Source organism: Thamnophis sirtalis, unplaced genomic scaffold (assembly GCF_051295495.1).
Source record: "Thamnophis sirtalis isolate CommonGarterSnake01/CBP01778 unplaced genomic scaffold, rThaSir2_p1.2 scaffold_14, whole genome shotgun sequence".
In the NCBI taxonomy this organism is placed as follows: domain Eukaryota; kingdom Metazoa; phylum Chordata; class Lepidosauria; order Squamata; family Natricidae; genus Thamnophis; species Thamnophis sirtalis.
Window position 1 is genome coordinate 12,746,274 of NW_028261394.1, and position 14,254 is coordinate 12,760,527.

Below are 14,254 nucleotides of genomic sequence, written 5' to 3' on the forward strand. Positions count from 1 at the left end.
ATGGCTGGTTTTTTGGGCTGTTTCCAGGCCATTTTCCAGCTGTTTTTAGGCTGTTTTGGGGGCGATATTTTGGGGGTGTTTTCAGGTGCTCCAGTGGCCATGAAGGCCAGCTGGCCGCTGCACCAGAAACTAGAAGGGCAGCTGGCCCTGAGAGGGCTCTGCGTGCCACCGCTTTTATGGGTGCCATAGGTTTGCCATAACAGTTAGAGTGATTAGTTACCAGGAGACTATGAATTCTAAGAGTCCCACCCTAGATACAAAGTCAGCTGGGCGACTTCAGGCCAACCACTCTCTCTCCCTCTCAGTGGTAGGGAGCAGGCAAGGGCAAAATGACTTCTGAAATCCAGGAGTCAGGGCTGCCTCGAAGGCCCCAGCATAAGAATGGACCACAGTTAAGATGACTTTGTTAAGCTTTTAAATCTTACCTGTATGATATTTGTGAAGAAGTCATGATAAAACATGGGCCAGTCTTGCCGGCCAATATCCACAATGACCTTACAAAGTTTGTTTCGGATGAAGTAAGGCAAAGTTTTATGGTGAGCTAAAAGAAGTTTTGGCAGGCAACTGCGAATCTCTGTTTTATCCTGAGATGGGACCCCAAGCCACATCTTGTTAATCAGGTTCTGAAACAGACAGACATTGTCATGATGAACAAGGTGAAACATAACCTTCTTTGCTCAAGCCTAAAGCTAATACTCAAAGGTCTTAAATGTAGAGGTGAGCTTGCTAAAAATAGTAAAAGTAAAGGTTCCCCTTGCACATATGTGTTAGTTGTTCCCGACTCTAGGAGACAGTTCTCGTTTCAAAGCCGAAGAGCCAGCGCTCTCTCCGAAGACGTCTCTGTGGTCATGTGGCCGGCATGACTAAATGCCAAAGGTGCACAGAACACTGTTACCTTCCCACCAAAAGAGGTTCCTCTTTTTCTACTTCCATTTTTTCTGTGCCTTTGAACTGCTAGGTTGGCAGAAGCTGGGACAAGTAACGGGAGCTCACTCCGTTAGGCGGTGCCAGGGATTCAAACCGCTGAACTGTCGACCTTTCTGATCGGCAAGCTCAGCATCTTAGCCCCTGAGCCACTGCGTTCCTCAATTTTTGAGGTATTGCTAAAAATACCGACTTACAAAATATGTGCTACTTGGAAAGCTGCTTTTGTTTATTTGCTAATTGAATTCAGTGGGGAAAGTAATTATTTACAATTAAGAGGTGAGTTCTCATTCATAGAAGGAACTAATTCATGTTAGTAACTAATACTAGGATTGCAGAAGAGAGAAATAGGCAACTATTGAGACAAATTTAATCTCATTTTGCTCCATTTGATTCATGCTTGAAAAAAAAAAACCTATCTAACTCAAAATTATACATAAAAATAAATTAAAATACTTTCTCTGCCATAAATAGCCATAAATGAGCTTGAAACTAACTTCTTTTAAAATCAGTGACAACTTTATATACTTTGTTTTATAGCTTTCACCACCCACACAAAAACCTTCAACCCTCTGCATTCTTTATGAATTGTTTTTGACTGAAACAGATTGAATAATCTGTTAAGGAGCAACATTTCTTGGTTCCCCCTCCAATACATGTTTCTGTAACCCAAGTACAGATTCTGGAACAAAGTACCAGTACCAAGGCAAAGGAATGAAATATTCATTTAATGGACCAAATAGGGTGATGTCTGTTTAAATCCTGATCCCACAGCCCATTACTGGGCCATGGCCTATTCGGAATTGTGAGTGGCTGGCTGGGGAACGCGCATTTTTCTGACTTTGGCTTCCCGAAAGCATGAAGCAAACTCCTTGTCTCGACAAAACCCCCTCTATTGTGAATTCTGCTCATTCACATCCAGCAAAGTCTTTCAAGGAGGATTTACAGTCACAGACCTTATCTGGCTTGGAGAGCTGCCAGGCTGATATCTGCACAACTTGGCAAGGAGTCTCGGAGAGTCAAGAACCAATTAAGCAAAGTAATGGTCTCCTGAAAACTCCACTCCCCTTTCGCTCCTCTTTTATTTCCTCTGGGAGGGGCCATTCATCATCCACCTGTGGCCTCACTCCCAAGTTGACCCCTGTTCTTTAGCTGTTCCCTTTGTCTGGCAATTCTGTGCATGCGCTCACTGGGAACGGGCTCCAGCTATTCATCTGCCCCATTGATGTCTGACTCTGAAGGCAGCTGATAACTGTCAGACGGCCCTGGCTCCCTCTCTGCTTCCGATGCAGAGCCCTCATCCAAGCCTTCCCCAGACTCCAGGACTGGCCCAGGTTCCTCCCCAACCTCCTCACTGTCTGAGTCTGCTGCCAGCTGTACTGGCTGCTGGCAGGTCACAACATGCATGTGTGCAACTCAATTTGTGTGAGCGATGGAGCAGCACCTGTGCGTATTTGCGCTGACCCATCACTCGTGCAAGTTGAGCTGTTTGTGCCAACCAGCCTGCCACTCGCGTGGCCCACTTCCCCCCTGAATGCCGTGCAGCAAAGTTTGGGTCCCGCTGTTATAAGAAGCCTATTACGAGCATGGTAAGCCCAGTCTGATAGCTCACCTCAAATACTGTTAAACTATACATCATGACATAGTCATTTCTCGTGCTCGACAGGAAATAGAGGCAGAATCTCCAGGCACCGACCTGCTGAGCGAAGTTATTCAGAAGCTCTTCTAGATAGAGAAATGAAGCAAAATCAAATCAAACATGCATTGCACAGAAACAAAACGACAAAAACCTCTTTTATTAATTTGTTGTGAATTCTGCTCATTCACCTTCAGCAAAGTTTTTCGAGGGAGGATTTACGGTCACAGACCTTATCTGGCTTGGAGAGCTGCCAGGCCAATATTGCAAAACTTGGCAAGGATCTCAGAGAGTCACGAACTAATTAAGCGAACTAATTGTCTCCTGCAAACTCCACTTCCCTTTCACTCCTTTTCTGTTTCTTCTGGGAGGGGCCATTCACTGTCCACCTGTGGCCTTAATTCCAAGTCGACCCCTGTTCTTTAGCTGTTCCCTTCATCTGGCAACTCTGCACATGCACACACTGGGAACAGGCTCCAGCTGTTCATCTGCCTCATTGATGTATGACTCTGAAAGCAGCTGATAACTGGCATACAGCTCTGGCCCTCTCTCTGCCTCTGACACAGAGCCCTCATCGGAGCCTTCCCCAGACTCTAGGACTGGCCCATGTTCCTCCCCAACCTCCGCACTGTCCTGTGCTGTCAGCTCTGCTGGCAGTTGGTGGGCCACAACATATTAGAATTTAGACCAAAAGGAGGGGCTGCACAAGAGAAAGTCCTTTCTACATCCCTCTTGTTTTACGAGAGAAGCCAGAAGGCCCGGCCCTGAGCTATTTATACCGTTATTTACATTTAAGTCACTATCGATCAGAGGTTCTAAAAGCTGCAGCCAAAGACCACTGAGCTTATAAAGAGAAGACTGATATAACCCTAACAGCAGGACTTAAAACTTATTTTTAACCTGCTGATGTTGAAATGCTTTAAAAAACCCTGCTTTTTCCTTTGAACCACTGGGCTAAAAAGCCTTGGTTGATCTAAGGTCGGTTTCCTCAGGGCTTTGTGGTTTTCCATGTACTTCTAGCCCACTCCTGTTCTAAAGAACAATCATTATTCATTAAAAGGAACCGGGGGGGGGGGGGAATAATGTTCCATTACAATTCATATCCCACTTTCACCGACCTTCTACCTGCTGACTGGCCCCCAATAATTGCCCTGTCGCTAATTAAGGTTCTCTGGAACAAAGTCTTTTCATCAGTCTGTCAGTGGCTGGCAGATTATTGCTTTTTTTTAAAAAATAAAGAGAGAGAAGAAAAACATCTTTTAAAAAGGGAGGGAAAAATATGGAATATTTTGCAAGCGTGCACTTCAATACAATACAATAGAGAGTTGGAAGGGACCTTGGAGGTCTTCTCGTTCAACCCCCTGCCTAGGCAGGAAACCCTACACCACTTCAGACAAATGGATACCCAACATCTTAAAAAGTGTCGGAGCATTCACAGCTTCTGGAGGCAAGCTGTTCCACTGGTTAATTGCTCTCACTGTCAGGAAATTTCTCCTCAGTTCTAAGTTGCTTCTCTCCTTGATTAGCTTCCACCCATTGCTTCTTGTGCTGCCTTGGGGAATAGTTTGACTCCTTCTTCTTTGTGGCAACCCCTGAGATATTGGAAGATGCTATCATGTCTCCCCTAGTCCTTCTTTTCATTAAACTAGACATACCCAGTTCCTGCAACCGTTCTTCATATGTTTTAGCCTCCAGTCCCCTAATCATCTTGGTTGCTCTTCCCCTAAACGTGCTGTTTGTCAGACCTGGGAGCCATCTTTTACATTGGGCCTTCAGACCTGCCACATTTAATGCTGTGGGAAACTGCGAGGGGGGATTATATGGAGTAGGGGTGAGATGTAGTCAAAATAACATTCCTTTCTCAGAGAATCAAGGTCATCTTGCCCTGCACCTTGAGGGGTGTGACTGGGAGGCACCTCCAGTTGGCGTGACCCGTCAAAACCGCGGTCCACAAAAGCGGGCTCGACGAAAGCGCGCATTTGACGTCATCACAGCGCGACGAAAAAAATTACAAATTGAAATAAAAATAAAATTAAAGCAAGCCGATTCACATAAAGGTAAGGGTTAGGTTTAGGGTTAGGGTTAGGTTAAGGGTTAGGTTTAGGTTTAGGGTTAGGTTAAGGGTTAGGTTTAGGGTTAGGTTAAGGGTTAGGTTTAGGGTTAGGTTTAGGGTTAGGTTTGGGGGGGTTAGGGTAAGGTTTTTGCTTTATTTTTACATTTATCGATCACAGCGCGATGTTTTCGTCGCGCTGTGATGACGTCAAATGCGCGTTTTCGTCGAGCGCGATTTTGTCGTCCGCGGTTTTGTGGTGGAACCCCAGTTGGGACAGTGTTTTGATTGGACCATGTGGGTGCTGAGCAGGTGCTTGAACTTTTATTTGGGAAAACCTGGAAGCTTTCAGATTCGGGTTTTCCCAGATGTGCCAATAGGACATCTTTAATAAAATGGAACTTTGAGGAAACTCAAGCCTCAGAGTCTTCTTTCGTTGGGGGCGTTACTTGGGACCCTGACGGCTGTGCTCAAAGGGGCTTATGAGAGCAGACATCGAAACGAAACGAAGTTGCCTTAATTCCAAAATCTGGGCCAAAACCTGGGGAGAAAATGGGGAAGAGGCCAGCTTACCAATTTCACGCTTTCTCTCGTTCGTAGTGCAGTTGTGGAAAAACTCCGTCATTAGGCTCTCTAAGGCTCGGAGCGAAGCCTCTTCCGATGCCTGCCAAAGACGTTTTAAGAGAAATAGTCACACTTGGAATGTTTACAAAATGCAGCCTTATATTGTCGAAGGGAAAAAAAAACATTTTATGTGTCTCTAGTGGTTCAACACCGGCTTGGCGTCCAGCTATGCTTCTACCTGGCTCCACGGATTGTGTTGCTCAATTCTGACCTTGCCTCCACCCAAGTTCCCAAACATTTGAGCAACAGTACAAAAATACAATAGTAGAATTGAAGGGATCTTGGAGGTCTTCTAGTCCAACCCCCTGCTTAGGCAGGAAACCTTATACCGTTTCAGACAAATGGCTATCCAACATCTTCTTAAAGACTTTGAGTGTTGGGGCATTCACAACTTCTGGAGGCAGGTTGTTCCACTGATAAATTGTTCTAACTGTCAGGAAATTTCTCCTCAGTTCTAGGTTGCTTCTCTCCTTGATTAGTTTCCACCCATTGCTTCATCCTACTTGGGTGCTAACAGGATGCAAAGCAGGTGCTTTGGAGAATAGTTTGATTCCCTCTTCCTTGTGGCAACCCCTGAGATATTGGAAGACTGCTATCATGTCTCCCCTAGTCCTTCTTTTCATTACTCTAGACATAACCAGTTCCTGCAACCGTTCTTCATATGTTTTAGTCTCCAATCCCCTAATCATCTTTGTTGCTCTTCTCTGCACTCTTTCTAGAGTCTGCACATCTTTTCTACATCGTGGCAACCAAAACTGAATGCAGTATTCCAAGTGTGGCCTTACCAAGGCCTTACAAAGTGGTATTAACACGTCACGTGATCTTGATTCTATTTATGCAGCCCAGAACCGTGTTGGCTTTTTTGGCAGCTGCTGAACACGGCTGGCTCATATTTAAATGGTTGTCCACTAGGACTCCAAGATCCCTCTCACAGTTACTACTGTTGAGCAAGGTACCACCTATACTGTATTCTCTTCTATTATTTCCCACCTTTATAGTTATTTTTTCTCAATACATAAACAATATTTTCAATTGCCCCTTCAAACCTACACCAAATTTTCCTTTCGTATATGGGTATATATGGGTATATTTTGCTATAAACAGCATACATCCTCTAATTCAATTTAAGCATAGACAGCATTTCTTTCAAATGTTTTCTACCATTAACAATGTACTATCATTTCTTTATTTCTTAAATTGTTACCTTACAATAACAATCTTACTACTATTCTCTTTAGCCTACTAATGTAACTCTTTTTTTCCCCTTTCTTCCTCTTTTAACCATTTTCTCTTGGGCTATGGAGATTCTCAATCATCCAGGTCTTGGTTATTAATTCCAAAGATGCTTTCCCAAAAGGCAACCGAAAAAACTTCTTGGATGAGAAGCAAAACCTTTTCTATGAAAAAAAAAACCAAGGAAGTCCAATTGCTTTTTAGAAAAGCATCTTTGGGAAGATCGGAAGTGGGTGCATTCAATAAGGAGGTCATTGAAAAAATGGCATACAACGGTAAAGTGATAGAGAAACTGGACTTAAAGTAACTGAACATCAAAACAACAGCTAAGACTGTTTTTCTTCAAATGTCATTTGGTAAACAGTGGCTACATTTTCAACATGGTTTCCTTTTCCATTACAAAGAGTGAAAATACATCCAATGTTTAACAAGCATATTATAGGCTTCTTCAATCTTGTGATCTAGAGTTGATCTGCATTGTATTTATTTATTGCATTCTTATTGTCTTCCCACGGTTTACAGCCAAACCATGCAAAAACTTGTCAACCCAAAAATGTCATAAATCCAAAACATTAGGCCACGGTTGCGTAATTACCCAACTGGACACTGTAAATCAATTAGGACTGCTTCAACTTTAGAAACCTACAGGAATCTTAAGACCATCTGTTGGGTTTTCCAATTTTCAAAGGGTAGATTTTGTAACGACAGTTTCGCCTACTTTTATCAGGACTATTTGCGCTCACATTATTTAGGAAAAACTGAATTTAGGCTGGCTTACTCATTGCAGCTTGTATCTTAGCAACAGGCGACTGAATTTTCATCGGCTCGTTGTAGTTTTAAAATAGAAGGCACTTCCCATAAGATTACTGATCTGGAGATTATTCCAGGTATGAAAAATGTGAAAAGGTGTCAAACTAGCCAGTGCTTTAGGTTCGAATTTAAGTTCTCCTTCACAACTCTTTGAAAATTTATCTTTTCAATAGATAAACGGTTGGCTGTACTTTTTCATCATCCTTTTTTGCAGTTCTCTCCAATGCTTATTTTTTCTATTTTATTTATTAAATGTATTGGCTGCCCATCTCAGCGCAAGGTAACTTATATATATGAGTGGCTTATATATTATATTATCACAGTGTCATTATTATTGAGAATATTCATCTTCTCTTCTAGGTTTCCAGCTCAAATTTGAATGTTTGGACCAGATATTCTGTCTTCCACTCTTACGTCGGAAAGCAGGGTAAAATTGGTGGCAAAAATCAAGAATGGTGATGTTGCCATTGAAATATGGTCACTGCAGCAACAGATTGAAGACACTTTTAATTTGCTTTCTGTATCTTTGGTCCTTGTCAATACAGCATTAGCCCATGGCTCTCCAAACTTGGCAACTTTAAGACTTGTGGACTTCAAGTCCCAGAATTCCTCAGCCAGTTTGGAGACCTCTGGGCTAATGCTGTATTGACAAGGACCAAAGATTTGGAAAGCAAAATTAAGAGTGTTTTTAATCTGTTGCTGCAGTGAACATATTTTAGCTGGCTGGGGAATTCTGGGAGTTGAAGTGCACAAGTCTTAAAACTGGCCAAGTTTGGAGACCCCCTGCACTAGCCAATTTGGGTCTTTCTGGCTTAATGAATAAGGAGACTGCACTACTTCTATCACCTTTTTTTAATCTACAAAACAAGAAGCTCAGTCCAGCTGTAATCTTGCCTAGAAGAGACGACCGCCAGCCAAACAACAATACCCCAGTGATCCTCTTTCATTTACAAAATAACATTTTTAGTGCATATTCTACAAGGCTGCCAAACCCACATTTGTTGAAATATTAAGTGATCTTGCTACAATCTCCTCTAAATCTCATGTACAGTACGATGCCAAATGTTTATAAAATACTAGCTGATAACCCGGCATTGCCAGGGTACTTATTTTATAGGGGGAAAATGTCCGGACTAAATGTTGGATGTCTAATGTTGGATTTTTCCCCTTACAAGAGAACGCCCCTTGTGGAGTACTGGGAAGCCATTACCATGGCAACTCCACTGTGCTGTACAATAGAAGCCATTTTAGGGCAGTATAGTAGAAGGCATTTTAAGGCACAACAGGCTGTATCTTAACAGCACACACCCGGGATGTTAGGGGTGTCTTACCCACACAGTATTTTTTTCCAGAGAGTAAGTGTGTACCAAGTTTGGTTTAAATTGCTCTAGTTATGCTGGAACACACACACGGACGCACGCTAGAGAGAGAGAGAGAGAGAGAGAGAGAGAGAGAGAGAGGGAGGGAGGGAGGGAGGGAGGGAGGGAGGGAGAGAGAAAGAGAGAGAGAAGAATAATTTTTCCAAGGACCAAGGCCCCTTCAGCTAGAATTTTGCTTCAAAGGATAGCTAGCAAGATATTCTGAGGACTTGCAAACAGAAGGTGGAGTCCCACATCTCTGTCACCGATGTACCCCTTCAATTAGTATTTGGAAACGCCTTCAAACAGGCCAAGATACTGGGGCTTCAAGACCAAACATTTTGACAGACCTGTTATCCATCAATTTACTTAACACTCTTTGAAAACAACTTTGATAAGAGCCCTGGTGGTGCAGTGGTTAGAATGCAGAACTGCAGACTAACTCTGCTGACTGCCAGCAGTTCGAGCCTGACTGCCTGAAGGTTGACTCAGCCTTCCATCCTTCCCAGGTCAGTAAAATGAGGACCCAGATTGTTGGGCTCAATATGTCGACTCTGTAGGCTGCTTAGAGAGGGCTGCAAAGCACTGTGAAGCGGTATACAAGTCTAAATGCTATTGCTATGACACTTACTGTACAGTACACATAGCACCTAAGGATCTTTGGGGGGAAATGTAAACATTATTCCTAATATACGATTTTTAAATTAAATTAAAATTGTTCATTTCCTTCTTCCCCTAAAATGTCATATAGAACTGGCCAGTTATTCACTAATATCGTTGCCTGCAAACTGTTTAAAGGGATTGTGGGAGGAATGCAATACTGTTTGGATTTACCAAGACACTTTTCCGAATGAAAAATACATTAGATTTTCTATATTTGAACAGCTATACAGTATTTCAAAAGCCGTCTCTTCCCAATGACTAATGAATTCAAGCTCCTGCCTTCCAAGCGTGTGATTGGAAAGACGATATTTTTAAAAGTTGTACTGTAATGATTTTCCATGTCAGCGCAAGCTGTTCTCCTTACTAACTCCCAATTAGTGGCCGGGAACAGCAAGAATTGATTGTAAGAATAGCTTTGCTGTAACAGGGTGAATCCAACCCAATGTGCAATTACATTACATGAGGGTTTAAAACAAATTAACACTGTGGCTGGTGAGCAGAATTCAAAGTACTTGGTGACAAGGCTACAAATTTATTTATCCAGTCTTGTTAGAGTAATACACAGGAAGCTTTGTGTCTCTTCGTTTAGTCATCTGCAAGGTAAGGTAAAGGTAAAGGTTCTCCTCGCACATACGTGCTAGTCGTTCCTGACTCTAGGGGGTGGTGCTCATCTCCATTTCAAAGCTGAAGAGCCAGCACTGTCCGAAGACGTCTCCGTGGTCATGTGGCCGGCAAGACTAGATGCTGAAGGTGCACAGAATGCTGTTACCTTCCCACCAAAGGTGGTTCCTATTTTTCTACTTGCATTTTTACATGCTTTCGAACTGCTAGGTTGGCAGAAGCTGGGACAAGTAATGGGAGCTCACTCCGTTACACGGCGCTAGGGATTTGAACCTCCGAACTGCCGACCTCTCTGATCGACAAGCTCAGCGTCTTAGCCACTGAGCCACCACGTCCCGCAAGGTAGCTTTACTGAAATGTAATAATCATGTAGCAATCTTGTGGTTCAAAAGAGGATCTGATCATCCATCTTAATTTAAATCCAATATACTCATTACATTATCACAATCCTGTAACACCAATGGATTCAACAAAGGTACCGGACTCGTAATTTTTTAAAAATTTTTTTAAAAGAATTTCTACAAAAGCAGACTCATGACATTGTTTTCTTGGATTTTTATCACAGCAAATATACCTAACACCTCCTCTTATTTTCCCGACACTAACAACCCTGTGAGGCAGGTTGGACTGAGAAATTCTGATCGACCAGTTCAGTGTCTTAGCTACTGAGCCACCTAGTCAGGCAATGCTGATCTGGCCCTCAAAGAAATCCAGTTTGACACCCCTGCTACAAGGTAATCATTTACTGTATTATCTAACCGCCCTGCCCACTCCTTGCTGTAATTTTTTCCAGCCCCGGGTCACTTTTATAGCATCTTTCAGGCCACAAAATATTTCACAACTCCTAGTTGGATTTCAAACAAAACATTGCAACGCAGTTGAAAGCAACCCAGAAATCCACGACCAAAACTGAACTTTTACCTAAATCTGAGATTTTATTTGCTCCACCTGTTGGATTTCCGCCTTGAGCCTTGCCAATAAACAATCCGGAGCTTCACAAACAGGCAGAGTCCTCCTGGTTCATTCTTCTGGCGCGGACATAAAACGTAGCGCCTTGAAGCCCATTAGCGCTAAACCAGGTCCCACAAATTGATGACTCGTTTTGATGCAAAAGAATGGCATTTAAACAACGATTGATGGATTGCACGAAGTACCCTGCTTTCAACCTCCCCATCTAAGAAACTTCTTTCTCAAAGAACTGAGGCCCATTTTAAGGAGGCGGAAATCTCCTCTGCAAAAAAATAAATAAATCAAAACTTGTTTGCAAAATGAAGTAACACAATGTACAATATTTACTAACAAAAAGATAATTGAGAGGCTAAGGCTGAATAGATCTGTACAGGGAGAAGGAAAATGTCCTCTTTCCTGCGTGGGTTTAGCCTCTTTCTTTTTTTTTTACAACAGGTCACCCAGGGGTGGGTTTCAACCGGTTCGCGGCGGTCCCTGCGAACCGGTTGGTCGGCGAACCCGGAAGTAAGTAACTTCCGGGAACGGCGAAGGGCCCACCTGCCCGCCCGCGCTCTTTACCCGGTTTTGATGAGTTCTGCGCTTCCACGCATGCGCAGGATGCATACAGCGCCTGCGCGATCCTCCAGGAGCAGCTGGAGCATCGCACAGACGCTAGTACGCATGCGTGCACCGCGTGCACGAGGACAACGCCGGCCCCGTTCCAACCGAACCGGTTGGAACGGGGCGAGAAACCCACCCCTGAGGTCACCCTTCATCTTTCCTCAAGGAGGTTATTGTTGGAAGATCTACTCCTGAACAACTATTTGCTGTTCAAACATTTAGATGCAGTAAACAGCTCAGAGCACAGCAGAAACAAAACAAGAAGGAAACGTTTTCAAGTATGATCCAGCATTATCTCTCTCTCTCTCTCTATGTCATCTCTCCCCTCTCTCTATCTATTTGTCATCTCTCCCTCCCTCCCTCTCTCTCATATATCTCATCTCTCCCTCTCTCCCTCTATTCATCCATCCATCCATCCATCTATCCATCTAAATGGCTATCTATCTATCTATCTATCTATCTATCTATCTATCTATCTATCTATCTATCTATCTATCTATTTACTTATCTCTCTCTCTCTACCTCCCTCATCTCCCTCTCCCTCTCTCTAGCTGTCATCTCTCTCTCTTTATCTACTTCCTCCCCCTCTATCTATCATCTCTCTATAAACTTTCTTTCCCTCCTTCCCTCCCTCCATCTGCCATCTCTCCTATCTTTCTCTATGTATTCTCTCTTTCTCTCCCTATTTATCTCTCTCTCTCATCTGTTTGTCTATCTATCTGTCATCTCTGTCATTCTCTCCCTATCTCTCTCTCTCTGTCTTTCCCTCTTTCCCTCCTTCCCTGTCTGTCATCTCTGTCATTCTCTCTATCTTCTCTCCCCCTATCTCTCTCCCTCCCTCTCTCTTTCTTTCTCTATCTTCCTTCCTCTCCCTAAATCCATCCATCTTCTCTCTTTCTCCATCCATCTCCTCTCTCTCTCTCTTTCTCTCTCTGAAAGTGGTTGTTGTTGTGCAGTGTATCTCTGTCTAATCCTGATGACTAAGGGATGAAACACTCCAGAGGAATCTCAGCCCATGTGGGGTTCATAGGGGAAGAATTTCTGCTCATTAAACTGACTTCTCAGCTCAACAACAGAAGCCAAAAGTATACAGAGCTTTGGCAATCATCCTACTTGGGTGCTAAGAGGATACAAACTATACTTGCTTTTGGTCAGGAATCGGTCTAGGAGAGTCCTCGACTTACAACCATTTGTTCAGTGACCATCTGAAGTTACAATGGCACTGAAAAAAACCGACTTGGGTTTTTCATAGTTACAACTGCTGCCCCGTCCTTGTGGTCATGTAATCAATATTTGGACGCTTGGTAACTGACTCATAGTTATGACGGTTGCAGTGTCCCGAGGTCACGCGATCCCTTTTTGCAACCTTCCAACGAGTAAAGAGAATGGGGAAGCCAGATTTACTTAACAAACCATGCCACTAACTTAACAACCGCAGGGATTCACTTAACAACATTAAAGGTCATAAAAGCGGGGAGGGGGGGAGAGAGAAAATAAATTCACTAGACAACTGCCTTGCTTAGCAGTGGAAAAATTTGGCCTCAGTCATTGTCATAAGTTGAGGACTACCTATATGTTTTTGGGATGCTGCAGCAGTCAGTTCAGTAAAAAAAAAAAGAAAAACCACGATTTATAAGTAAGATACAACTCATTGTGTCTGCTGGTGGAAAAAAAACAACAGCGAAAGCCAGCCTGACCAGGTTTTAAAAGGATTTTGAGGAATCAGGTTTCTTGAACAGGAAAAAAAATGTGATTCATATCACAGCTCATCAGTTTCCAGATGGGGATGTTTGACATCTACTCAAATACGGCAGGTCAAGTTCTTAATTGAAATTGAAAATAGGATAGAATTCTTTATTGGCCAAGTGAGATTGGACACACAAGGAATTTGTCTTTGGTGCAGGTGCTCTCGGTGTGCATAAAATGTGCATTAATATAAATATAACCTGGAGGCTTCTCCAAGTCTGGCAAATGCAGTGTCGGCGGGGGAATAAAAAAAATAGATCACTCGGTGACCTAAGAGCAAAAGTATTCAACGGCATCATGGCTCTCACAATTTTCTCCTGAGTCAAGTTGTGATCTCATTTATAACAATGTCAACAGGAAATGGCATGAGGCTTATGAAAGAAGCATTACATTACCTGAAGAACTTTGTAACACAATGCTATGGAAGACAAATTGCTTTCGTGGTGATAATAACTTGGTCCTTAACAGCAATAAGGCCAAGGAGCTTATAGCGGACTATAGAAGGAATAAATCAGACGTCTAGCCTTTGCTTATCAATGGAGACCGAATGGAGCAAGTGGCCAGTTTTAGGTTTCTGTGTATTATCATAAAAGAGGACTGGACCTGGGGCAACTCACATTGCAGCCCTGGTCAAAAGGGCCCAGCAGAGATTATACGACCTGAGACTTCTCAGGAAACGACAACTGAAGGAAAAACTGCTGGTGACCATCTACCGCTGCACCATAGAGGGTATTTTAACGTACTGCTCCTGTGTCTGGTTTGCCAATTGGACAGTGGCAGATAGGAGAGCGCTCCAGAGGGTCAACGTCGTTGCCCAGAGGATCATGGGTTGCCCTCTCCCCTCTTTGGTAGAGCTTGATAGCTCCCGCTGCCTTAAGAAAGTTCAAAACATCCTCAAAGATCCATCTCATCCTGGACTCCCTTTTTTTGAACTATTACCATCTGGCAGACAGTACAGGACAATAAAAACAAGGACAAATAGGCTGAAAAAACAGATTCTGCCCAGTTCGGTGAACTCCC

At 43.2% G+C, this 14,254-nt stretch overlaps 1 protein-coding gene across 3 annotated transcripts in view; it reads right to left on the reverse strand.

The window, feature by feature from the left end:
* The window catches only part of XPO6 (exportin 6), a 70,314-nt gene that overhangs the window by 46,417 nt on the left and 9,643 nt on the right, over positions 1-14,254 (reverse strand). For all 3 annotated transcript variants that reach the window (XM_087701773.1, XM_087701772.1, XM_087701771.1), the window contains exons 2-4: positions 5,184-5,274; positions 2,537-2,649; positions 426-623 (exon numbers count right to left, since the gene is read on the reverse strand). In XM_087701773.1, the coding sequence (XP_087557899.1) occupies positions 426-623; positions 2,537-2,649; positions 5,184-5,274 (402 nt within the window). The remainder of the gene's footprint in view (positions 1-425; positions 624-2,536; positions 2,650-5,183; positions 5,275-14,254) is intronic.